The sequence below is a fragment of the Rissa tridactyla genome, chromosome 1, assembly GCF_028500815.1.
Source record: "Rissa tridactyla isolate bRisTri1 chromosome 1, bRisTri1.patW.cur.20221130, whole genome shotgun sequence".
Lineage (NCBI taxonomy): Eukaryota > Metazoa > Chordata > Aves > Charadriiformes > Laridae > Rissa > Rissa tridactyla.
The window spans coordinates 214,164,282-214,191,309 of NC_071466.1; the positions used below are offsets into that span (position 1 = coordinate 214,164,282).

The following is a 27,028-nucleotide window of genomic DNA, read 5'->3' on the forward strand; positions in this document are numbered from 1 at the left end:
CTTCTAAGATAGAGTGATCCAACATCCACCCAGGAGTCTGCATAGCCTCAGGGAATTGTGTGAAACAGGTATCAATTTGCTATACATTTGTGTTATGCCTTGCTTTCTGTAGAGCTGTAGCTTAAATATCCACACAGGCACACACAGAACATCACACAACCAGTAAAGTCAGACAACAAGCGCCCCCCAATTCTCTGGGTCTAGACATACTTACTCATAGGCATGACACAAGTCGCATTTCCTTTGCTGACAAGGTATGGAGTCCATACCACTGATAAGGACCCATCTATATCTGTACATATATATTTATATTTTTGCAACCAAAAAAATGCATTTAAAAAACAGTGTGAAGATTAAAAAAATCAACGCCTGAAGTGTCAGGAAACACCAGATTGAATTATTCACTCTCCCTCCACCTCTATTGTTCCTTCTACATACAACAATCACACCAATTTTTTTCTTTCCCTCATTCAGGGCAAAGGGAGGACATTGACCTTCATGAGCTGTGGACCTGTATTGTGCTTACTCCTCACGCCTGCCTTCCTGCAGACCTGCTGGAGCTGATGGGTTTTCCATGGTGCTCATCAACCTGCATCTGAGTACTTCACAAGTGATGGATTTATCTTCACAACACATCTTTGAGGAGAGAAGGAGTTATTATCTGGTCTCCAGATTTCGGTATAGAAGGAGGTAGAAGAAATGAAATCCCGGCTTTGCAGTTCAGGTTGAGATAAACCCTGTATTTTTAAAGAATTTGGTATTATGCAGCATTAATTGCAGGCACAAGATCCCCTGGCTTCAGGTACCACTGAGAGCACTGAACATTTCTGCAAAGCAGAACTCAGAGTGTGAAATTAGGCATCCCCGAAAGGGACGACCATGCGATTAGTGGCTGTCCCCATGTGACAAGACCGGGTCGAGTTTCCCAATACCACATAGAACCTCCATGAAAGATGTAGTGATAAGTATGTCATTTTTTACGGCTTAATTTATAGGGTTTTTTCCATATGAACTTCTTCTAGTCTGTTATTCCAAACACCTCCCAAACTCTGCAAAAAACAAGGCAGGTTCCTTCTAGTCCTGTCATCACCCACCAGGATTCTTCCCCAGACCGCAACCCTGTCCTGAATCAGGAGCCTCGGTGATGAGAAAGGAGTATGAGAACATGTGGATTATGGCAGTGTGTGCATTAGCAGTAGGAGTGACTCTGGAGGGAAAAACAGCCTGTGTTGAGGACCTAAAGATCATGTATTGGGAGGTTGCATCAGGGTAGTTTTAGTCCTGCCCCATAGCCTGAGTTCCCATTAGTGTAGTAGCAAATTAGGTGAGTGTCCAAGGAAACCATGTTACACGAGCCAGGCAAAATCTCATCACCTTCAGGTGGGATTGTTGGGAAATCACTTCAAAAACACGCTGCTAATCTGAACCTAAATGCAGGTCTAGATACTTCCTGAAACAGCTCATAATCCAAAAGCATAGGAAAAAACAAAGGTTTTGCAGGCGGTGTTAATTACAGCATTTCTCTATTCTTCAACCTTGAGACTTCGAGCTTGGCAATCTTAAAGATGTCCATTTGATATCTCGTGTGTGTCTATGTACACATATGTGTACCCACATGGGACCGATGCAGCAGAAAAGTTAACTAAGGCAGATAAATCAAGGTGATAACACTGAAATTAATACTTAGGAGGTCTTGGTTCAAGTCTTATTGCATTACTCATTAGGAGTCTTTCCACTGATGTCAATGGGCTTTTGCTTGGATCATGAGTAAAGTTACCACGGTCACATCAGCAGAGCAGCTATTACTCACGCAAATTCCCAGAAGGTATTTTGCCTGCAAAAAGACCACAAGATTTGACCCCTCTAATGACTTCCATGGTGTTTTCTACACAGTATAGATTATCGAAGCAGAGCCGTGACTCAGAGGGCTTTCCTGCTCCAACCTGCCTATCGTCAGCTCATCCCTGCAATTTCAGAGATGAAGAAAGGCAGAGTCGCCGTTCACAAGACGTTTTCCCAAGAACAACAGCTCTTGGCCTTTTCTGTAAACCAGCTTTTTCCCATGTGTTAAAGGAAAGAAACAAAAGAAACAAGTAAACAAACAAAGCAAAACAAACAAAACAAAAAAAACCATAACAAAACCAAAAACAAATAAGCAAACAAAACCCTTCAAGACATTAAAAATCCTGAATATTTGCTCTGGGAGAAGAAAAGAAAAAAAAAAAAAACATAACTGAGAAACTGGTAGATACTCGTGTTTATTTAGCATCTCAGGCAGAAATCAGGGGTTACGTGATGTGAGAGATCTTATTCATCCTGCTCCTGGCATCAGAATATAAGAAAATTGGTGTAAGAACTCTCTAGACAAACTGTACGTGTTTCCTAGAGTAGATGCAGACAGAGTGTCTGCATTCGTGTCCTTTTCAGGATGCCCATCGTCTGAGCTGGCCCCAATCCTGCTTCATCTCGCTCAATGCCCTGAAGACCTACAAAACAACGTCGGAAGGAAACTGCAAGAAGAAGAGGTTTCCAGGTTTTAGAAAAAAAAATTCAGAGTGAGAATCTCAGGAGCCTGTTCCCTCTAAAGCAAATGGAAAGAGTCAAACACAATAATACCCGAGTGCAAAATTCTGCCGTACGAATCCTCCCCAAATTTTCACCATTGCTGAGGTCCTGGAAGCAATATCTTAGTCCAACTGCAATCTGTTGATGAGTGAAAGGAGGGAAAGGTTGTAGCATCACAAATTAAAAAATAATAATCTCTCAAGCTTAATATCAGCAAAGATGATTATTTCCTTTGATTTGTCGGACTAATTGAAAATAGCTTTATAGTTCACAGATGATTAATTAGGAGCCAACAAGATCTCCATTTGCATCTCAGTAATTCTTCACTCTGTTTTATTTCGACATTTAGTCTTTATGCTTAAAATATTCATTGAGAAAGCAGAAAGGTGATTAACATAAGATTTTAAATGTGTGCCATTTGTTCCGACTTTTTTTACACATTTTTGTCAACAGAGTAAAAAGGAAAGAATATACAACATTACAAAACCATTACTGCCTGTTCCGCTTACATCTGCTAAATCCTCCTTTATGGCAGACATAGTTTAACTACGTTCATTTTGAAACAGGGGAGAAAAAGCCCAAATAAAGGTCAATCCTTTTCCCCTCCTCCCCCATTCCCAAATCAAATGACTGCTTGACCTCTGCATAATCATCCTGAAAGTTTCAAAGTGGTCTTTCTTACACGACACATCCCTACTGATGCGAGCCATCCTGCAGAAGAAGATTAGACCCCGCCACTGTTACCCTCTCCAGCTATCACCCAAAAGAAAGCGGCTTCAAAGGAGCATCTGAGAGATACGGTGATATTTTTCCATCCACTTGGCACTGAAAGGCAGGAGTACACATATTTCTGGGTGAAAGAACTCAGTTATTTCAGTCCACATTAAAAAAAAATAATAATAATTTTAAAAAAAATTAATTTGCAGGTCACGTCTGCTGAGGTTTTTAAGTTTGGGGGTTAGTTTTTCGTTTGGGGTTTTTTAACCATTTTCACACAGCCTTGTCAGCCTCTGTCTTATCACACCATGCTTAAAGCTCCAGCAAATGGAGTGGGGTGATAAGACGTTTAACCCTTCATTTGGAAAGTAAATGCCCAACCCTTACTATGGTGTAAAGAAGGTGGAAGAGTAAATACACAGACTAAAAGGAACACCATTCCTAAGGAATAAACCATCAGAAATTAAACTATAAGGGCCAAACTTTGCTATTAACAATAATAATATTCATACAAACGGCATTATTTCAAATAAAACTCTTGCAGGAAGGGGCTGGCCTTTGAATTTTTGGGAGTTGTCCGCTGTCTGCCAGCAAACCCAGCCTTTTATAACAGGTTCTGCCCATTTCTCCAAGCACAGAGTCTGGTCCATCTTGATTTCGCATCAAGATGTCAACTTCAGACCATCAAATTATGCCACCGAGTACGCAGCGGGGCAGAGCAGACAGAGCTTTTCCAGCTCCTGTCCAAAGTCCTGGGCTCTTTCCTAGCACTGCCCAAAAAGCAGCCAGGACCGTAAGGACCCTGCCATACCTTCATGCTTATCCCAGTGCCAAATCGTCATCGACACAGGTTTTCCACCTGGGTGGCCATGGTTGACTGAGACCAAAAGGGACCCATCCCACGTGGGAGCCCGACGTCAGGCAGGGGCAGCGGCTGGGCTGGGGTTCGAGGGACAGGGAGCACACACCGGACAGTGGGGTTACACTAACATGCAGTCCATTTATTTTTGAGGGTTGCTTTTTTTTTTTCCTTTGTTCCGTGTTTTTCTTTTATCAAGCCACCGCAAACACTGTGTTTGGCTGTCAGCATGAGCGCAGAGACACACATTCCCGTACCCGTGGTAACTACGTAATAAATACCATCAAAACAAATTGAAACCAAAAAAAATTAATAAAGAAAGAAACATATTCCCTTTCCCACCCCCAAGCACAAAACACTTTTAAGTCAACAGAATTTAATCTAGTTTATTCTCAAAAAAAAAAAAAAAGGAGGAAAAAATATGAAAACAAAACAAAAAAAGCAGGTCTTATCACTAGCAGTAAATAAATTTGTACAACCATTCAGTCTGTATAATAGGATGAAATAAATCTACATCTTTCTTATTTTGGTGCGTTGAATTATACATACAAACAACAATTACAGGAACTTGTTCACAATGCGTATAGACCTGGAGAATGGCTATCTGAAAACCCCTTGTTGGCAATGTCCGCATGTTAACACTGATTGCCTGACACCATTGGTACTTCCTATGTAAAAGGCCCATGGCCCGAAATGAATGATCTCCCTACAGGTTTTATTTATTTAGTTATTTATTTAATTAGTTAGTTAGTTAATGCATCATCAAAACCGTTCTAGCCAGCCCCCTCCCCCTCCCCGGAAACAAAAAAGAAACCGAAAAAAAAAACCAAAAAAAAAAACCAACCAAAAAAACCAAAATTAAAATAAAATAAAAGGAGAAGACATGACTGGCAGTTGGTCCATTTGTTCATAAGACCGCGTTTCCTCTTGGTCTGCATTGTTTGTTTTTCTGGTTCTTAAATTGTCCTCCCGTCCTCTTTTTTTTTTTTTCTTTTCCTTTAAAAAAAAAATCTCTCGGAGTCCTTCATGCCTTTTTCTTTACAGCTCCTCAGATGCAATAAAGTCTTCCTCAAATGTACAGTATTTCTTACAATATAAGTTATATGCAATGTTCAGCGTTTTTTATTTTATTTTATTATTTTTTTCACAGCACTAGAGATCCTGTCCAATAGGGAATGCAAGTTCTGAATGGCTTATTCACAAATGGTATCCAGATTCAGTGGGTAAGAATACATAGACGCCATAGTGAGTTCCTTTAAAAAGTGGCAAACATCACTTTTTTAAAACCTTTTTTTTTTTACTTTTTTCTCTTTTTTTCTTTTTTTTTTCCTTTTTTGTGCTTTTTGTGGTTTTTTCGGAGTTTTTTTAATTTTTTTTTTCTCTCTCTTACGCCTTCAAATAACATTTTTTTTTTTTTTTTTTTTTTTTAATTCTTTTTTCCCCCTCCCATTTGATTCGGGATGTCAGACCCATAACCGCACGCCTGCAAAAATGCAAGTATATAAAGTAAATCTCATTTTGAGACCGTAAGCATTCAGCAGGGGAGTCTCTCGCTAACCCATGGCAGTGACCATACTGGAAGGATGGTGAGGTCCGAAGGAGAGGCTGGATGGAGGATGCATCGGTGTCGGTGTAGTCAGCATGTGGCTGGAGTGACTGAAAGGTGAAATGTGGCTGATGGAGGACATGTGTCTGGAGAGGGCGGCGGGGTTAAAGGAGCTGCTCTTGGGAAAGTCTTCGAGGTTGTCATGGACCTTTTTGCACTTTTTGGATTTGCTAGACATTTTTCGGTTTCTGGTCTGAATTCCTTCCTTCTTCATAGTCAGGGGTCTGTTAATCTAAACAAAAATCAATTATTTTTTTTTGTGCTTCCATCCCTTCTCCCCAAATCACCGTGGGATTCGTGTATCCCACGCCCGGGCAGCCCCGGGGATGCGCCTAGCAGCCCACTTCCTCCCCTTGCACGCCACGGCTACACAACCTCTCCCCAACTCCCATCCCAAAATGCAGATCCCAGCAAGAAATCCTAAATTTCTGAAGATAAGATGACAGAAAATTGCTGGCAGAGCCTCACGGCTGCAAAACATACTCGAATAACTCGCAGCGGCTGAAAAATTTCAGCTATCTGCACATTAGGTAATTGCACCGTGTTTAGGAACGAAACCAATCATTATCACCTGGAAATATTCCCTGCAGACACCGGCTTACCCCAAGGCTTCCTGACTGATCTAAAACCATTAGCGACAACAGCTGCTGGGATTTCAGTGCTACTAGGGGTCTCAAACTTTCACAGCGGCATTAGGGATCTGGGCAAACTCTTCACAAAAGTGACAGGTATTTGTCTTATTTGTCCACTTTGGAAAGATTTTGCTCTGACCATACTTTGGGGTTTACTTCAGCCGATACGATTTTATTTTTAAAGCCTTCCAGGTTTTTTTGGGAGTACTGAAACAGGTATCTGTGCTGCCTGGTAGAGTATTTTCTACTTTCATGCAGACATATCTATAGGAAACCTAAGCATTATAACCTTCTGCATGGACATAAGCAGCTGCAATGACCAACCGGGCTGGGAAACAACAGCAAAAGGATTGTTGAACCTCCTGGAAAAAACTCCTATTGCTACATAGAGAGCCAGCACCACAACATGCATTAGCACAGGTGCTGTGAAAGCCCCAAAGACCACACTTGGGAAAGGTTTTATGCATCCAACATCCATAAACACCCTCAGAAATCTGGACTGGGGAGTCTACACAGAGAGTTCTATAGGTCTTGCGCTGGTTCCTCTGTAGAATTTCACCCATCACAGCAGAGCCCAGAAACCCCCCCAGGGCTGAACACTACTTCTCTTAAGAAATGTGAGCACACAACAGTGCCGAGGGATGTTCTGCAAAAGGGAGAAAAGGGGGAAAAAGATGGATCCGCTGTCGACTAGCAACTACTGTCTCAACCCCGCTGAAGGACAACGAAAAGAGGTTCCTGCAAGGGTCCTGAGCAGATCTTCGCTCATAAGATCTTAAATCAGAGCAAGGGACAAAGCAATCCCTTCTTCCAGCTCACAGTAGAGTTTCACTTCGTGCTTATCAGCCCCTGGTCGGTGCCTTTCCCTGCAGCATGGGAATCATTCATGGATTTCTCTCCCCAGGGAGGCAGGGATACAATAGCTCCCTGTTACACATGGGGATGGAGGCACGAGGAGAGAAAGGACCAGGCTCATCTGCTCCAATTTAGGCTTTCATAATTTCCTCATCCCAGTATGAATTAGTGACCCCATGTTCTCCGTACCAGCAGTGGTGGGAAACTTCACCTCATCCTAAAAATGGGTGAATAAAAGGCTGATTCCTCTACCTCTGGATAAAGGGAGATGGAGGGAGCAGCCCTGCTTGCTAAAGGTAGGAGGGAGAAAGCTGCCCAAGCACAGCCCAACAGCAGCCCTGGGGCAGCAACAAGCAAAAACCCCAAATGTCACGGGCTTTAAATACAACATCACCCGTCTCCCTGGCTTCCTGTCCTCGTCGAGGGAACAGGGATACACACACAAGGCAGGCCCTTTGCTCCAGCTGGATGGCTGGGATGGGAAATCTTTGCCTGCCCTGCTTTAAGTCAGCCAGCAGGGACGTGTTGCCCAGGTTCAAAGCCAGGAGGAAGCCCCAGGAAAGCCCCACCAGGCAGCAATGCTAGAGGAGACCTGGAAGTCTCAATCCTTGATGAATCCAGCTCAGATTTGGGGAGGAAGCTCCTAATGAGGATTTGTATTCTGACACAAAGCCTCAGGGGCAGCCAGAATTGATTTCCAGGTGAAACAGCAAACGTGCGAAATCAGGAGCTGGTGGTGTCAAAGCAACATCAGCCTGGTGCTAGGACTGTGTAGCCAGCTGTGCTGGCTCTTGGAGCAATCATGGGATCCTGACCCTGAGTAGCTTGGTGTCGTGTCCTGCAGGACAATAACCACTTCCCCAAAGCAATGTCTTTCACGTTTCACTAAGAGCAGATTGGCCCGGGCAGTGATGTGGTGTGAAACTTAAGGATGTGAATGACAGTTTTGCTCACGATGGTGACAAAGCCACAGCCAGTGCTGGGGACAGAGATGCCATCCAAGATATTAGCTGGACACACCATCCCGATGTATGTGGTACCTCCTAGCAGGTACTTGACCCAAGTGCCAAACAAATAAGGGTTCGGATAAATGTCAGGAGGAGTGAGACCAGCACAGCCACAGCAGCAAGCTGGAAAATTTTTCCAGTGACTTCAAAGGCCAGTCACAGCAGAGTTGAAGCGATCCCCAAAACATCAAAGCCACGAAGCCATCTCTCTTTCTGGGGTAGAGAAACGAGAGACCCGGAGGGAAGACCTTCTCCATGAAAATTCATTGTAATAAAAATGACAAACACATGCTAAATTAAAATTAAACCAGCCAAACACATGTATATGAAATTCATTAATTTCAGATGGAGCCAATTAATTATGGGCAGGAATTATGCTCTTTGTTTTATCATATGCGAAATACCGACTGCTCTGCTCTTGGGACGCGTAGCCCTGCTTTAGGATATTGTGAAAGAGGCCTTTTCTGAGGACTTTTTACCAAAAACGATGGCAACTCACTCATTTCTATGGGCACAGGCCAGTTAGTTTTGCACCTCCAGCAAGGTACACTCCCACCCATCCCTGAAGTGAGCGGAGGCTCAATCCCACTTCTCAGAAGGACTAAAATAACAAGGACGAGAACCTCACATTGAACAGATCAAATCCAGGGGATAGTCTTAAACATTATAGGTCTGATCTTACTCTGGCTGAAGACAATGGGATTTTGCCATTGACCTCAATAAGGTCCTGTCACTGAAGCGGATTTATCCTTCAGACATAGTCATTACAATGTTGGGTTAATCTTCCAGGCTGGCTGTATCTTAGAAAGCACTCTGGGATGCCACGGGATGAAAGGCACCATATCAATGTGAAATATTAGTCATTGTTAATACTGGTGTTAATGGAGCCGGCTCTTGTTGAAGTCAGTGGGAGAAATGCCAGCAGCTTCACTAAACGCACCCCAAGACTATTATGATGATTGCTTATATCCTACTGACAAATGGGTTTGCTTAAGCTGTGGGAATCAACAGTAAAACAAACCGATATAGCCCCATGAAAAAAAAAATAGCTCCATGAAAATATAGCCCCGTGAAGATACAGTCTTTTCACTGCAATCATTCCCGGTGTGGACTGAAAAACTGGGTAAGTTTCATCTTCAGATCCATCAAACTATTATAATGCCTTAATGATCTGAAGGTCCAAGAAAAATTCATTAAACCCAAAGAAGACCCTAAATGGGGGGAGGGGGTAAAAAAGCAGCCAGGAATTTGCTACAACCTGTCCTGAAACAGGGTGAAGGCATCTTCTGAGCAGCTAAAGACTTTCCACTGGCATTGAGGCACATCTGCGCAGAAATATTCAGCTGCTTGGGAGGGACACACGATGATGATCCTCTCCATTTCTGACACCTCTCCCGATGGAGAACCGATGCAGATGAGATACACAAAGGGAGCAGGACCACAGCCTACACAAACCAGTCTTGCACTTTAACAGACCAGACCAATTTGCACCAGCCAAGGAGCCTTGTCCACATGCAACCACCAAACTTCCTCCCTGCCTTGAGTTGATCAAAGGATGATGCTGGTACCATTCACCAGCACAGGTGGTGAAACACCAGGTAGCACAGCTGCCTAGGTCCTGCCTCACAGCAGCCAAAAGGAGAAGGCATCTTCATGAAGCTACCACCTCCTTGCCACTTGTCACAAACAACTCACTCATATTTAGCTTCTGAAGCACAATGTGGCCTTCACAGTTACGGTCTCTACAGTCATTTGGGCTGCAGAATAATGCTCCAATGCTCCACCATCATGGACCTTTAAAGATGAGAGTCATATGTTCAAGGACTATAGGCTGTGATGTTGCCTATTTCTCACTGCAGTAAAAATTAACATCTTTAAAAAGTTTTTAAAAAAGGATCTACCCACTCATAGCCAGATTTTAGTATCCTTGACTAGTTACATTGCTGCACGCAGTACCTCAGTCCTCTAGGGGTTTCATTTAAGCAGGTCCCATTAATGGAGTTGCTCATAAGGCAAGATACTACTTGACTTTGGTAAGTAACTGTGCTTTAAGCAGCTGTTGGTGTTTTTAATGAATATAAAAATGGTTCCAATGTGCCCAAGGCCTGCCCCATGTCACAAATTTCACAGCTGGATCGGAGTTTCCCTAAACAGTAGATCTAGGGGTCAATTCAGGCCAACTGGGTTCACAATGTTAGCGTGAAAAATAAAAAGATGTGCTCTTGCAGGCCCGTTTCTGGAGAACCTCAGCACTCAAACACCATTCTAGACACTTTAGGGGGGATTCCTCCACTCAGATGTCTACAATACAGGTAGACACACCTGAACTCATCATTCTGCCAACCTTTGTAGCCATGGGAAGAAACTACACCATCTTCAAGGATACAAATCACCTCTTCCAAACATAGGCATGTCCATCAGGTCCAATTAATGGCACCTGAGAAAAGCCTATTTTCTGCAAAGGTGGTACTGGGGAAGAAGGTCAGGTATAGGTCTCCCTACTGTTGGTCTCCCAAGCTATGTGATTTAAGTCCTACCACTGATGGCTACAAGCACAGACACAGTGAAGCTGGCTGACCTTGCTCCCTTCTTGCCATGAAAAGAGCAAGCAGAACATATCCTTGTGATATTCTGAGAGCTTTCACTCCGGATCCAACTCCTTTGTTTGCAGTGATCACACTGAGAGTTTAATGACAAGCTTTGCTTGCTACATAGGACTCAAAACGTGCTGAGACACCTTCCCACTAAAGGGTAAACACGTTTTCCTTTTTTCCAAGAGAGATGCCTCTCACAGAACAGGTGAAAAATTAGCCTGGTTGGTTGTTTTTTTTTTCCTACTTAATACAAACTTGTTTACTCATCCCAAGAAACCAAAGAGTTTGAAATAACAAATGGAAGGGACTGAGACACCACAAGGGTTGGGTGCCCCATGAAACCCGATCTGCCTTTGATGTGTTTGCGTGGGTGGACATGAGGGCAAAGCAGAGCCCGAGATTTCTGTGTCATACATAAAGCAAACGACCACTAGAGAAAAAAAAAAGAAGTTATATCAAAGCAGAGAAATTGAAAGTCTTTTCCTTCTTCTGACATAAGAATCATTCTAATGCCACATGTGGAATGAGAGTAACAGGAGTAGCCTTAAGACTCCTTTATTAACAGCATTATTCAGTAGAAGACTTTCCAGATCCCTTTAGCTCTTTCCCTGGGGCACATATCCCTGGTTCCTGCAAGCTGGCTTTGCATAGTGATATTAGATTAAATCTGCCAGCCATTTCATTTCATTTTTTCTTCCCTTCCATGACGGACACTTTAAAATTCACACCACAGGTTGAGCAGACTTTGCAACCCACTAACTAAATCAAGTCCTTTTTCGGTTTAGGAATTGCTTGCGTCAACCGGGGCAAACACAAGACCTAAATAAATCATCTTCGGGGATGGGTGGAGGGACTGGACAAAGGCAGCCACAAACCCAGGAAAGATCTAAATAGTTGCTGGCACATTTTGCTTTTTTTCCAGAGTTTGTATTTGCTGGAAGAACAAAGCTACGCGTAGAAGGGGTATCAGCTTGCAGGACGGCGTGTTGTCTTTTCCAATACACTGAACCCAATCAGCAGCGGATAATGTCTCTCTGTGTCGATCCACCCCTCCTTTCTTGGCTCGGGCATGGGAAAGCTCTAACATTACCCATGGACAGCCCTGTTTTATACCTCCCCAAGTCGGATCGCCTACATTTGAGGGGATGCCGCCTCATCGCTCCAACCCCTAAGGTCCCCAAAGAGATAACGGAGGTCCTGGCACCACCCGAGACTGGAAATCCTTAAGTCAAGGAAGACTTTTGACCTCGGAGGGCCGAAACTGAGGCCCCGCTATTGAGCGTTACAGTCACACTTACATTGTGCAGCTTGTAGTAGAGCCCGCAGGCGTTACAGACGGGATCGCCGTTGGCATTTCTCCTCCACAGGGTGGTAGTGGTGGTCTGACAGTTCGCACAGGACGTGCCCGCCCTCCTGGCTGCAGACTGTGGGAAGGAGGGGGAGAGACAGGGGAAGAGGAGAGGGAGAGAAAAGCACTCATGTTAAAAAAAAAAATAAAATAAAAAAAAAAATGTAAAAAGTAAAAAAAAAAAAAAGATGCAATCAGCAAAATTGCTGAGAAAGAAAACATCAACTCTGCAAGACTGACGCACATCGGCAGAGGCCTCCAGAAACTGGCTTGTGAGAACAAATAATAATTCTGAAAAAAATCCCCGAGGTACTTTAATCCCAAATTATATATGAACTGAATCAGGTGCCAAAGGGCATCCTAAAAGTGAGTGCTAAACCTCTGATAGAACTCATCAAAATTAGCAGCACTGGCACAGCCCATTCCAGAGGGGAAAATATTATTTAAATGCCAAAATGTCTTTCCATCTTAATTCTCTCAGCCCCCCCAGGGGTCTAATTCTGTAGTCAGGGCCTGAACCAACAATTGCTGGAGTCAACGGCATGAGTCACGCCGGCTCCAGCCAGCGCCGGGTGAGACCCGCACTGGGCTTGGTGGGCAGCTGCTGGCCGGGTCCGACCGCAAGCACGGCCCGGTCCCGTAAACTCAACTGAGCTTCAAAGGATACAGGCTCCAGATCGGAAATAACACTGTGGCAAAGAGCGAGAATCCCAACTTTTTAATTACAGCCTTTCGCAGCCTAAACCTTCATGTTTATTTAAGGACTGGTAATGAGCCCAAAAGAAGAATTTACCATTTAATAAAGGGGGAGGGACAAGGGAAAAAAAAAGAAAAAGGTCTACATGTCAAGGGTGTGTAAAGAAGGTTTTTTGTTAGCTGTGATAATGATTTAGCAAAGCCAAATTTAGCAAAGGCGCTTCTCTTTCACATGCATGAATTCGTGCTTATCATTTAAAAATTGTAACTTCAGCAAACAAATTGTCCTTCTGCCGCTGAAGGAGGAAAAGGAGTCTGCAGACTTCTGTGTGAACGCGTATGCATGCTTGCCTGTGTGCGAGTGCCTACAGCGCCTAAAAAAAGACCTTTAGATCCCCATCCTATCGCTTCTCCATCAATATGACACAGTCCCAGAGCTCTGATTTCATCCCGATGCGTCGCTTTCAATGGGACTGCTCATGTGCTTAAAGTTAAAACATGTGCTCAAGCGATTTGCCAGATCATAGCAATGCTTGGCACCTTGCAGAACTGAGCCTTTAATACTCTCTTTTGTGCTCTCACTGTTTCAAATTTACCCCTCACCCCACACAGCCGCACACTGTAGCGCATCCAACATTCTAAAAGGAAAAATAAATAAATAAATAAATAAAATACCGCATCTTTGGATACCGTACAACAAACCCAAAATGCAAACATGGACACTGGCACAGCGCTAGCGTTAATACCAACTCTTGTTAGGTCATGTTGCAATTTTAATCATAATTGAATGCGGTGTAGGTGGAGAGAGGACGGGTTGGTTTTGTTTTAGATAGAGTAGGATTCTTTTTTTTTTTTTTCCTTTTAATTAGACAAAAAGGACTGTCTAAAAAATAAATAAATATGATGCCCATGAGCATTAGGAAGCATCACAGAGAGCCTGATCTGATGGCAAGGGGCTCTCACCGGCTGCCCGTGGGGAGGGTTCCATTTTGCCTGGCCATAAACCATGGTAAAACGAGCCGACCTCAAGCCCAAGGAGGTCTTTAGATGATTTCTCCATGTTGATAACAAGCAGGAGCTGGGAAAGGCACACAGCGTCTTTGGTTGCAAAAATCCCGGTGCCGGTGGGAGAAGCTGAAGCATCCCACCATGAGCAGCAGAGCCCCCAGCAGATGTGTGCACACACACCTCGGTCCTGACCTCCTCCGGACCGCGCCACGGCCCCAGACTGGGTAAATACGCGTGCTTCGAAGACAGGAGGGAGACCACATCTTGCAGAGCCAGGCTCTCACTGAGACACGGCGGTCGAGTCTGTAGGTCTCTGCCCCCCCCCCGGCTCCCCCCAGCCAGCACGGGTGGCTCAGGGGCTGGATTGAGTCTCTTGATGGCAGCTTTGCACTTTATCAGAGTCAAAAATCAAGCCTAAGGAAATTTCTAAAAACCAGTGATATTTGACTCAGCCCACACAGGGGAAACATCCCCTTTGAAGATATTTGGGGTTTCTGCATGGCGCTCGCCGTAATTTCTCTTACGGCAAGTGCGTTTTAAAGACACGCCTGGCCGCCACCGTGCTACCTTCAAACAAACTCTGACATTAAATAAACGAATAAATCACAACATCCACTGTCTTCTCTAAAACCTTTTCCATCTGCCGTGTTTCCCCTACAAAAATTCAGCGTCATTAGCTGAATATTTTAAACTCCGTGCTCTTTCGGTCCCAGACTGTACCTTTTATGCTGTACCAACTTATACCAGAGACACCGGCAGCGGGCAGGAAACAATGAATAATATCACTATTGTAAAAGCTCCCAGCGATGGCATCCATTGACACTTAATCACCAACCAGAGCCTGACCATGTAAGTAATGGGATGACTAATAGGGTGCCCTATATCATCTGTAGGGCCAGACCCCATGGCCCCATTGCATGGGAGCGAGGGCATAACTTCGCTAATGAGAAGTCGGAATTGAGGACAGTGCAGGAGGAACCAAGCACTGATAAAGATGTTTAATTAAGGGGCATTTTGGGTGTCTGGATTTACATAGGGTACCCACAAAGCTGCAAGCATCAGCTTCCTAAAATAAGACTACACGTGCATGTGCCTTCTGAGGAATTGGCTATAATCCTTCCAAAACCAGCGTGGCTGGACACAGAAGCGGAGAGCTCTGCATCCACATGGGCAGGGAAAGGAAGAAAATCCAAAAGAATGTTTTATCTCAGTTACAGGGCTGCCACTGGCTTCGATGGGGACAGAAACAGTCTCTAAAGGGGTTGTAGACCTTTTAAGCCAAGTGGTGATGTGGTACCACCCGCCTGTTCCTCATCCCCCTGCCAACATCTCCAGATCTTCCACCTCCACCTCAAGATGAAGCAGAGATCTCTGAGTCCCCTCGGCCGACAAGGCTCCATCCATCTCCCCTAAAGGAAGCCCTCACAAAAACTCCCACTGAATTTAGTAAGTCTTGAGCTGGATTCTCAGCATCTGAGGGCTGATTTGCCTTCCCCCTCCAACCCATCGGAGTCCTGTCATTAGTTTCAGCGTGCCCGGGATCAGAGCCTACAAAACCAGCCCAAGGTCAGGCAGGAAACTTGTGGCAGAGGGAGAGGACCACACGCTGGGTCCCCACCCTGAGCCTCCGCACACACGCCGCCTTCCCCAGCCCGCTCGCCTACACCCATCAGGAGGGATCAAGTCAAGCCACAGACACACACGCACACCTACAGCCACGCACACCTACAGCCACGCACACAAAATGCAAACACGGGCCCAGCTTTCGTACCTTCTGATATTATTTTTTTTGGAGGAGGAGGTTAGCAAGGGAAATAAATATAGAGGCAACCAGCGCTAGAAATGTTTGCCTCTTTTTTTTTTTTTCTTTTCCCCAGGAAAAAAAAAAAAATATATATATATATATATAAAAATCTACAGTTCCCATTTAGCAAAGACTGCATTCAAAGAATAGGAACTTTTTGTAACTTAAACTTTAACTAAAATGCCCGAGATGGAGTGATTATGCAAGACAAGGTCTCTCTACTTTTTTTCTGTCTCTCTTTTTTTTTCCCCCCCAAGAATGACCTTTTACAATGTATTTATTTATACAGTTCATTTTACATGTGCCGGGCTGAGGGTGACTCGGGACATTCTTTCGTGGTTCCATCAGACACTTTTTGAAAGCTCTCCCCCCCTTTTCCAGCCACTTTCCTATTCTGCCTCCCCCTCCGCTTGTTTGGATACGCTCAAGCTCCCGTGTGTTTGGGCTGGGGAAATGGAGCTGTTGTTTAGGAGTTATCTCCAGGGCTCAGATATCCGGCAGCTTTTTCCTAGGAAGTTAACTTTACACATAAAGAGAGAACGAGGAAAAAAAAAATAGAAAAGAAAACGAGGTGTGTGTGTGTGTGTTTAAGACGGAAGGGCTGGGGGGAGGAGGAGAAGAGAACAAGAGAGCTGACCAAAAAAATTAAAAATCCCAGCCCGCACTTCCCTCCCTAGAAAGCTTTTCCTTTTTTCTAACAAGGCTCTGAAAGATGAGAGAAACCAGCTTTTTCCTACACAGGCAAAGCCCGTATAGGAAGGCAGGGAGAGGTTTCGCCCGTGGGAAGTTTGGGGGTAGAGAAGCAAACCCGCATCTTCCCCAAAACCTGCACAGCTGGAGAGATCCGCCGCCGCTGCCCCTCGCAGCGTAACCCCTCCTGGGGCCGTGTCCTGCAAATGCTTCCTGGCCCCTTGTGGGAATAACAGTGGTCCAATTTTGCGGGCATCTCACAGGTGAGGAAGCTGAATCCCTGCCTAAGAGGTGCCGGACCGAAGCCGTGAGCACCTTCACGGGGAACATGAGGCCAACGAACCACCCCTCTCCTGCCTGCAGGATCCGGCCGTGCCGCACACAAGCCTCACGCAACCGGCCGGATCCATCCATCAGCTCAGAAACTCCACAGAACCACTTTTCCTCCTCATTCCGAGCCGCCCCCAGGAGCCCGTCTACTTCTTTAATCCGAACGAAACCAAACGTGCCTCGATTCGAAACATTCAATAACTTCGCAAGCAGGGAATGTACTTTTTTCCCCCCCTTGCTTGATATATTTTTTGCCCTTGTGGTTTGCCTGATTATTTGCCAAATATACTTCAACGCATTTATTAGCCATGCCCACAGCTTCCAGACCTTTTTGTGGCTTCCAGGGAAATTCATAAATAGATCGCTGGGGATGCTGTAGCCCGTATTGCCTGTACGTAGTACAGTCTTGAGGCTCGCAACTATTATTTCCGATATTTACCCGTGCATTTCGTCTTCCTCCAACTTCTGTGACCCCCAGCACGTGCTGGACTTCGCACACTCACCGGGCTTTGCCATCCCCTACCTTGTGTCCTCGCTCACACTGACTCGGAGGGGAACGACACAATTTGAGACCCACAGGGCTCGGGTACAAATGACCACACCAGGTTCAAGTGGCACCAGGAACCATCAGCCGAGTGCTTTGTAGGACCAAGGTCTGGCTGATGCCCTGGTGGCACCTGGTACCCAGCTTGGGTCCCCCCCTCCGTGACACTGTTGGCCAAGGAGGATGGAGACAGTCTTGGGAAGGGGAGGACAGCAGCGTGGAGAGCCCAGGAGAAATCCTGTTCTCCTGATAATCTCTTTGGTCAATAGAAAATTATTACTCTGCCCTTGTCCCCTGGAAAGAGCCCCATCCTTAGGTCACCATCCAGGACCTCTGTGCATCTGCCCCATTGCGACTTGGGAGAAAACCTAGTCCTGCTTTGCAAGAAGCCCTGGATCTTGATTATTTTTTTAATTTGTTTTGCAGTTTGTGAGAGGACCGGACAACCGAGGCCCACAGCGTTGGGAGCATCTCTCCGAGCATCGCCCCCTCCCAGCCCTCTGATGCAGCGGGACCAGATTTTGAAGCTGGCTGAGCTTCCCCTCTCCATCCCAGGATGTGGACAAGGAGCAAAAGTTGCAGCAGAGGGAAGAGAAAGAATAAAAAAAAAAGGAGACGACTCACCAGTCTTCTCTTGGGTTTGATCAGGGGCCGGTTCTGCCCGTTCATTTTGTGATAGAGTCCACAGGCGTTACACAAATAGTGCCCGGTGCCGTCTCTTCTCCACAGGGGGGTTGAGGTAGCCCCACAATTTACACACTCCCTGCCTTCTGGAAACAAGAAAGCACATAGTTCACTTAGGGAAAGCAGAGGTAAAAGGGGCTGGGGAAAAAGCCCCCCTCCTCCCCAAAAAAACAATCCCTTTAGAGCCCCAGCCATGCCAGACCCTGCCTGTCCTCTCCAAGCTCAGGATGTCCAAGCAAGGGCCCAAGGCCATGGCTGAGTGACATCCCTGGCACAGGCTGGGGGGAGTCTGGTGGGGCCTGATCCTGGCCGCTTCCCCAGCACCATTCCACAGGCGGCATCAGGCCTGTGTCCCAGAGAAGAAGGATGGTGACAATGACAGCTTGAACCCCATGGTGGCTTGAGGGGCTCCCTGGAGAAGTTCTCACCCTTCCCTCCTTTGTAGGGGCTGGCAATCTCCCTTCATCTCTGGACTAAGGGCTCCTGCAGCCCTCCAGACCCCATGTTGCCCTATGGACCGGACAAACCTTGGCAGGCCTTGCAGGAGCCTCCAACCCGCCCGAGATGGATACCAAATGTAAGTTCATACATCCCTTTCTGATGTGTATGTGGACCCCAAGGTCACTCCTTGACCACCGCCCCAGCTCCCGGGGGGATGCATAAGCCACGGGGGCTCTTCCTTTGGCCTGGAGTCAAACCATATCAAGGACCCACAAAATAATCACAGAGCGATAACCAAAACACCTCCCCAGCCAATACACGATCGCTCTACCAATATCCGTTATTGATTAATTTGCAATTAAACTTCCACCGCCTGACCTGCGGAAACCTGTCTCGTGTCCCCACCGCATCTGCAGCCTGATGGTCGATCCCTGATATTTGGGATCCCAAACAACCCCAAGCCTGCCTGAGCCCTGATTGAGGTCTTTCCCTCCTTCTCCCTCTTGCTGGCATCTCTCTGCCCTCTCCCAGGCTACTGAGGGGGTTTCCCCCAGCCCACTGGCTCCCAGCTTGGAGGAGGGAACTGGGAAGATGCGGCCATGACTCCCAGCTACTTTCAGAGGGTCAAGCGGGTTTTTTGTTGGGTGGTTGGTTTGGTGGTTTGTTGTGTGTGTGTTGTTTTTTTTTTTTTCTTGCGCCTAATGACGCTCCCAGCCCATCTGAGAGCAGCAGAAGACCTCAGCCGGCCAGAGCTGAGCTAACTCAGCAGAGAGCCGGCTCCCCGCTGCCCCAGCCCGCGCTGCGTTCGAGCAAGAGGCATCCGCGCCCTAACCACAAACGGCAACCGTTTTTCCAGAGCCTTTGCACTAAACCCCTCTCCTCTCACCCCCCACCTCTAACAGCAACAACAACAAAAAAATATAGACATTTGCAGCCGTTTCTCCCTCTTTCATCCTGCAAAAACACCCTTTTCCTCCAGCACTCTTTGTCTGCGAGCTTCCCAGCTTGCTAAAAATCAACTTTAAAAAAAAAAAAAAAAAAGAAAGAAAAAAAAAAGGTGTTGCTCCTGGGGTTGGTTTATCACGAACCGCAGATGTCTCTCTAGAAGGTAAAGTAACAGAAAGTGGCAAAAGGAAAACAGGAGGCGGGGTAGAGGGGGGGTTGGGGGAGTGGGCAAGACGGTTTGAAAATACCGCGCAGCCGGTGCCCCGGCGGGAGCTGCGGCTCGGCGGGCCCCGGGGCTGCACAGCATCGCCCGGTTCCTATCGGGGGCGAGAATAAACCCGTCCCTACCCCGACACAGCACCCGGTCCGTACCGGGGGCAGGCGGGGAGCCGCTCCCCTTAATACCCGGGTCGTTTTGTTCCCCTCCGGTTAAACGGGGCAGCCGCTCCGGGGCTGTTTGGGTCTCTGTCCCTCTCTTTTGTTTCACTCCATCTCTCTCTCTCTCTCCCGCTTTCATGTACAAAACATACAGGTCTGGGTTTTTTTGTCACTCTAACCGCATCCGGACTCTATTAAAGTTCCTGGCGCTGGATAAACAATGCAACTGTCGCGTGCAGCAGTCTGAAAATAATTGGATTAGCTCAAACATATCAGCTAAATAGAGACAGTCCCTGCTCAGACAGACAGAGTAAATGTCACCCTGGAAAAACCCTGAAAACTGATCTCATTCATGCCAGGCAACCCTGCAGCAGCCTCCTCGGAAAAAAAAAAATAGAGAGAAACAAAAAAAGAAAAAAAAAAAAAAAAAAAAAGAGTTTTGACTAATCGCCCTTTCCTCTGCGCGCACACACACACCCCCCTCGGCTCACACACTACCCCTCGGTACGCAAAAATGTCCAAGCCCGCAGGGATCAGCCGCCGGGAGCCGCGCAACCCCCGCCCCCCTCCGCGGGGTGCGCACAGCGCTGGGACCCCCCAGCTCCCCCCCCCTCCGCGAGCGGTGCGGACAGGGGGATGCTTTTGGGGGTCTTACGTTGGGAGGTGGCCAAAGACCCTGGCAAGGTCCTGGATGGGACTGCGTTGGGAGCCGGGGGTGGGGGGGGGGGTGGGTCGGAGACCCAGTCACGGAGCTGGACGGGGCTTGGGGGCTGCGTGGGAGAGCTCCCCCAGTGCCCCAGGGAAAACCCTCCCCGCATGGGAAGAGGCCCTGGGAAGAGGGAGGCGGAGGGCAGGCGGGGGAAGTTGGCCGGGATTTAGTACCATTATTAAAATACAGAGAGATACACTAATGCTGCGGTTCCCTCGGTTTCGCTTCCTCCTCAGGCGCCGCAGCTGAGCGCACCGTGGGCACTCGGGATGGCGCAGGGGGCCGGGTCCCCCCCGGGGACAGGAGCCCTGCGGCAGCCGGGGGGGGTGGATGTGTGTGGAAATTTGAGTTCCTGGGCCGGTTGTATCCCCAACCCGGGTTGGACAAAGGGGAGTTTAGTTATAAACCCAGCAGGGTGGGGAAGGTAAAGTCGTTCCCCCTCCCTCCCAGGGGCTTCAGCCCCCGCTGCTTTCATCACACGGATGCCTGTGAGCATCCCTCTGCGTGCGGAGAGGAGAGGAGAGGGGGGGTGAAGCCTTTCCCTTTCTCCCCCCGCTTCCCCCCCATCGCTTCCTCTCCCAACCAACGGGGATGAAGAAGCCAAAAGCCCTACCTGTGCTTGACCGTGCTTTCGGTCGCGATTTACACCCGAAGCCGGTGGGCGATCCTCCTAAGAGGCTACTGGGGGGAAAAAGTCCAGAGCCATATTCTGGGACATACGGTGGGTAGGTAGTGATGGGGTGATGAGCGGAGGAGGTGGCTCCTCCTAAAGAGGCCATGCTGCTCCGAGAGTGAGAGGACTCCAGCTTCATGGTATCGGCCAGGGACACCTGGTATTTGATGCATTCCTTCTCGTCTTGCCGGGTGGAGCCGGTGGAGCCGGGGGTGGAGATGGACGGATCCGGGGACACATCTTTAGGAGGGGTCGGTGGGAAGGTGAAAAGGTGCGGGCTGGAGTGGCCGGCGGATAAAGTGGAAGAGGAGGCGGGTGGGTAGACGGAAAGGGGTCCCGGTGAGCTGTGATGGATGGAGGTCTTGGAGAAAGGGCTGAGGTTCCACGGGGAAGCGCTGTGGTGGCTGCTCAGCGCCTTGCTCCCGTCCAGCCAGGGCAGCGAGCCGTGCAGCAGCGGGGGGCGGCACACCTGGCTCCCTGCTCGGAGAAAGCACAGCGAAAACACCCGTTACAATCCCTTTGCCACCCTGGCAAACCCACCCCCGGCAGGGTTGCCGGGCTGTATCCCCTCCTCCCCTCCTTCCCAAAGGGCTCAGGATGCGGGAGGGAGCAAATAAAATTATATCCGATGTTCCCCATCCCCTTTAAAAATTCAAATTTAAAAGCTGCGATAAGGCGGAGGTGGCAGCCCCGATGCTGCTCAGGGCCGCGTCTCCGGGTCGGGACCCCCCCGAGCAGGGATGCCAGCCCCGGGACACGGGATTTGGTGAGCCCCGCTTTCCTCTCTCCCTTCTCCAGACAATCCCACGCGGACCTTGAAGCGAAGATCCTGCGTGAAATCGCCAAGCCCCGACTGCAGAAATCTTTTTTTTTTTTTTTCTTAGCTGCAAAATAATTTCCCGAACACAGCCGTGGGCTATAAACCCTGGGAATATTCTGGCCAAACGAAGAAGACCAGAAGGTGCCCGCAGACGTGATAATAACCTTTCCAACAGAGCTGCTCAACTTTGCAAACCGCCTAGTTTGCCTTTTTTTTCTTCCACGAAAAACGTTAGACGGCTTTTCCGTGGCGACATGGCACACGCAGAGAGTACCAACCATCTCAAAAGAAACTCTCCATACCTTTCTTATGACAGGACACCCTTCACTTGTATTTTTTAAAATGCAGACCTGAACTTTGAAAAAAAAAAAAATAATAAAAAAAATAACGCACTAGATTTATGCAGTCAAACCTTGTTTTCTTTGGTTGTAAATGTTCTTAAGGGATGCTACCTAATATTTTAAATTAATCGCTGCCCTTCCTAAAAATACATATATATATATATATATGCAAAGAGCCAAATCTACGCAAATCCACGGCAACTCGAGCAAATTGCTATAAACTGAAAAACACAGTTATTCAACTGGGGGAGAGCAAGTTTGTGCCTGGAAATGCATTGACATCTAGAGAGCCTTAACCTCTGTAGGTATCATGATACGTGTATAGAGACGGCTAAATATACAGAAGCAGAGAAGCAAACACAGATCTATAGAGCCACAGATAGTCCAAGAGCTGGTGCAGCGTGGACATGTCTGTTTGCACTGGAGCTTGTGTGTGTCTAGAAAATCTCCAAGCTAGTTTGCACCCTACCAGACATTTGTGAACAATACTGAAAGTAACTGCTCGAAAGGAAGGGAAGGTGGGTTATACGAATAGAAAGGGTCAAGATTCATTATCTTCTCCAGGAAGTAGCACAGTAAATAATATTCAGGCTAGATCAGAGAGACCGCATTTCCACTTTCTGCTGATATATTGGAAAAAAAGAAAAGAAAAGAAAAGAAAAGAAAGATGGGACAAAGGCTGCTGATCCTTAGAAATAATTGTTTTAAAGGGACTAATAGCAGAACAATGCAGTTACTGAGCAGAGCCTAATGCAGGCTTGCACTCAACAAGTAGCTGAGGGCTGAGAGCAGCCCCCTGGACGCGGCTCAGCTCCATCTCCACTCGCTCATCCCACTTTCTTCTCCGTGATTTCCACTGCAAACCTCGTGTTTTTTAGATTTCGCCACTACAGAGGTCACTGTCCCGCTTCACAAATCAGCATCTGCTTATTTCCCTCCTTTTTTTTTATTTTTCTCTTTTCCCTTATTTTTAACTATACAAGTAAACTCCTGCTGTAAATACTAGATCTCTCCAATTCTTCATAAAAAGATGCCACCAAAGCGCTCATCCCTCCGCAGACCTGGGCCCCAGTGGCCCCAGGTATTTCCTCTCCTCTCTAAGAGCTGTGACCCAGGAACAAAATCCACTTTGTGGATCATTACCTTCCTGCAGGACCCTCAGGAAAACACACCAGGTCCGATACCTAATTGCACTATGACATATTTATTTGTTTTCTTTCTCTCTTTCCAAATTTTAATGCATGCCATGGTGTGGCCCTGGGTGCATGTGCAAAAGTTTCGACCCCAGCCTAACCAAGCACACCAAGTGCAAATGAAATAGCCCAAGCGTGAGGACAGCAGGGTCATTTTCACACCCCTGCTCTCCAGCTTGCTTTTCTCCTCCAGAGCAGCTTAATCGTGCAAAAACTAAACACGGTATGAAAAACCCCTAACTGCTAACCTAATTAAAGAGAGGGAGGGGAAACTAAAGCGAAAGAGAGAGGGAAAGAGGAAGAAAACAAGAAAAAGATGAAAGGGATGGAAAGAGAAAGAAGGAGAGAAAGAGAGAGGGGAAAGGGAGAGAGAAAGAAGAGAAAGAAGAGAAGAGAAAGAAGAGAAAGAAGAGAAAGAAGAGAAAGAAGAGAAAGAAGAGAAAGAAGAGAAAGAAGAGAAAGAAGAGAAAGAAGAGAAAGAAAGATTTAAAAAAATAGATTAAGAGGAAGGAAAAAGGGAAGGAAGGAAGGAAGCCTGGATTTTGATTTATTCCCAATAAGCCAACCCCAAAATCCACCCGTGACGTAGTTTCCCCGCCGGCAGGAGAGGTGCCGGCGTCTGCCCGACGGCAGCCGGGCCGGCCGGGGCTCGGGGCAGCGCGGAGCCGCCGGGGGCCGGGGCCGGGCCGGGGATCGGGACCGCTCCGTGGGAGCCGGTGTCTCGTCGGGGGCCACTCACCGTGGTGGGCCGTGGGGTATCTCTGCACGGTGGCTCTGACGGAGTTGCCGTAATACGGAGGGACGGGGTTGCCTTGTCCGTCGATATTAAAAAGTACATCCACTTCCTCGGCGAGAGGATACTGCGTGGGGTCCATGTAGGTATGGCCAAGCGTGGGGTGGTGCGAGTCCGGGTGCTGCCCATTGAGCACGGCCGGGTGGTGGTGGCTCACCCACCGCGGCTGGTCCGTGGAGACCTCCATCTTCCGCGCTCGCTGCTCCGCCGCTGCTCTTCCTCCTCCTCCTCCTCCTCAGCAAGGCGCGGAGGGCTTGAGATAGGAGGGGGAGACGGTGCTGGAGTTATGCAGAGGTGGGGAAGGGGGGGAGTGGAAAGTGCTCGGCGAGTTTGGGGATGTTTCTGGTTAGGTTTGGTTTAAAGTGGAGGGAGGGGTTGGGGGTTTATGGTGATAAACGATCGATTCCAAAAAAAAAAAAAAAAAAAAAAAAAGAGGGGAAAAAAGAATATAATACAAAAAAAAAGAAAAAAATGAAAACAAACAAACTCAGGGAAAAAAAAATCTCTACGAAGTGAGATCCCCTCGGTATCTTCCGCTCTTTTGCAGATGTTTCTCTTCTTTGATCACCTGTAACGAGAAAGAGGAAAGGGAAGGAGCAGAGAGAGAGAGAGAGAGGGGTAGAGAGAGAAACGTGCTTGAGAAGTTCTGAACTTTAGCACCTGACTTTTTAGGCAGGAGAAAACCCATCCCATCCCCCGGCAGCCATCCCTGGGAAGCGCCTGCTCTGCCCTGGACCCACCTCTCTCTCTCCCCAGCGCCTCTTTCTCTTTCGCTCTCTCCTCTCCCGGCTCGGAGCGAAGCCGAGCAGCTCTAACCCCGCTCCTGCCGCCTCAGCTCTTACTCTTGATCTTGTTTTGTTTTGTTTTTTCTTTTTTAGCTTTTTTTTTTTTGTCGCCGCGGTTGTTTGTTTATTTGTTTGTTTGCTCCATTTGCACCTGAGAAGCTCCAGCGGCTGAAGCCGGCGAGAACTTGTGCCATTCGCTGCTCCGCAGCCCGGAGTCACTTTGATTGCTCATTAATTATTATGCAACCCAGGAAGGGGGTAAGAGGGGGGAAAAGAGAAGGGGGGGAAAAGAAATCGAGGAGGGGGTGTAAAGAGATGGAGAAGGGGGTGGGGGTGAAGGGGAGAGGGGAAAGAGGCGGGGGGGGAGAAGGAGGGGGAAAAAAAAAGCGATACAAGTTGCTAAAGAAATTCCGCACAAACCTTGGTGGAGAAGCAGTATGTGACCCAGGAGGGATGAAGCTGAAAGTGCTTGATCAGATCAGATTGTGCTCGCTCGCTCGCCTTATTTTTCTTTCCCTATTTTTTTTCTCCCTCCCTCTTTTTTTTTTTTTTTTTTTTTTTTTTTTTTTTACAGGGAAGGCATTCTTTCTGAAAGGAGCAGGATGGCGCCAGCCGGCTCAGTGCTTACAGACAGCTGTGGCGAGACGCAACTTAAGGAGGTTCCAGTGTCATAAGCCCGGGGGAGGCGGAGCCTGTCCCCGCCTGAGGAGGGGACCGGAGGGGCGCACCGGCCGCCTCCGCGCTGCCCCCGCCGGAGCCCCCTTTCGCCAACTTAGTTCCCCCCCACCTTTTCTTTTCTTTTCTTTACTCTTTTTTTTTTAATTCTCCCTTTTTTAAGGGGAAAAATAACTTTTCCTGCTGGCAGGGAAACTCAGCGACTGGCCGCTCTGGGAGGTCGTGCGTGGAGGGGACCGGGTCGGTTCTCCCGCCGGTACCGCGGGGGATGCGCAGAGGGACTGGAGTCCCCCGGACCGAGCCGGCAGGTGCAGGATAGGGGGTCGGGGGGCGCGCCACCTAAAATAAAGCTTCCCCGCATCCTACACCGACGGGTTTAGAGCTGCTCCGTCTCATAAGGGATTTTATTAGTATTATTATTTGTAAGGATATACGCGCAGAGAAACGATTTTGGGGTGTTTTCGCGTGTTTTTTTTTTTCCCCCCTCCCTGTTCCACTGGAGGTCCCAGCGGGGCTCATGTAGGGACGGGGAGGGTGCGGGGCTGAGGGCGGTTCCCCGTCCCTGTCGGGGGACCCCCGGTCCCCCCCCCCCCCAGCGCTCCGCGGTCCCGGCCCCGCCGACCCCCCGCCGTCCCCCGCGGCCGCAGCGCTGCCCGCCGCCCAGCGGGGGGCGCCGCCACGGCCGCCGCAGCCAATGGGGGGCCAGCAGGAACCGGGGCGCCGGCCCCGGCGGGCGCTGATTGGCTGCCCGCCCACGCCCCGCCGGCCGGGCCGGCCGCTGCCTTGAGCCAGGGCATCCCCTAGCGGCACCGCGGCACCGAGCGGGCCCGGCACCCAGCCGGGGGTGGGCAGGGGGGGAGCGACACAGCATAGGACACTCCCGGCCTCCCCCCACCTCCCCCGGGCCACCGGGCAGGGGACAACCCCCGGAGTGGCGGAGGGAGCGGGAGGTGAAGGGAGAAAGGGAAAGGGAGCGGGAAAAGAGGACGGTGGGGTGGGGGAACAGAGAGAAGAGAGGAAAAGGAGAAAGGAAGTGGGAGAGGGGGGAGAAGGGGGGAGAGGGAAAAGAGGGAAGAGAGAGAAAGGCAAAAGATGCAGAGAGAAAGGAAAGGCGGGCAGAAAGACAGAAATAAAAGGGAAAAAAATAAAAATAAAGAATAAAAGAAAAAATACGAAAGAAAGAAAATACGGAAGAAAGAAAAAGTAACAGAAAAAGCAACAGGAAAAGAAAAAAGAAAAGAAAAGAAAAGAAAAGAAAAGAAAAGAAAAGAAAAGAAAAGAAAAGAAAAGAAAAGAAAAGAAAAGAAAAGAAAAGAAAAGAAAAGAAAAGAAAAGA

The 27,028-nt window shown here is 48.0% G+C and overlaps 1 protein-coding gene across 2 annotated transcripts; it reads right to left on the reverse strand.

Annotated features, from left to right (window-relative positions):
* Nucleotides 1-4,245: 4,245 nt before the first annotated feature.
* GATA3 (GATA binding protein 3) lies at nt 4,246-24,631 on the reverse strand. Of its 2 annotated transcripts, none has more exons than XM_054222551.1 (5): nt 24,179-24,606; nt 21,026-21,562; nt 17,880-18,022; nt 12,134-12,259; nt 4,246-5,979 (listed from the first exon to the last, which is right to left on the reverse strand). In XM_054222551.1, exons 1-5 carry the CDS (start codon nt 24,417-24,419, stop codon nt 5,695-5,697), a joined length of 1,332 nt encoding a protein of 443 aa, XP_054078526.1. In that variant the 5' UTR covers nt 24,420-24,606; the 3' UTR covers nt 4,246-5,694. The 2 variants fall into 2 exon arrangements, with proteins under 2 accessions (XP_054078526.1, XP_054078517.1); XM_054222542.1 differs by having other exon boundaries at nt 4,247-5,979; nt 17,880-18,025; nt 24,179-24,631.
* Nucleotides 24,632-27,028: the final 2,397 nt, after the last annotated feature.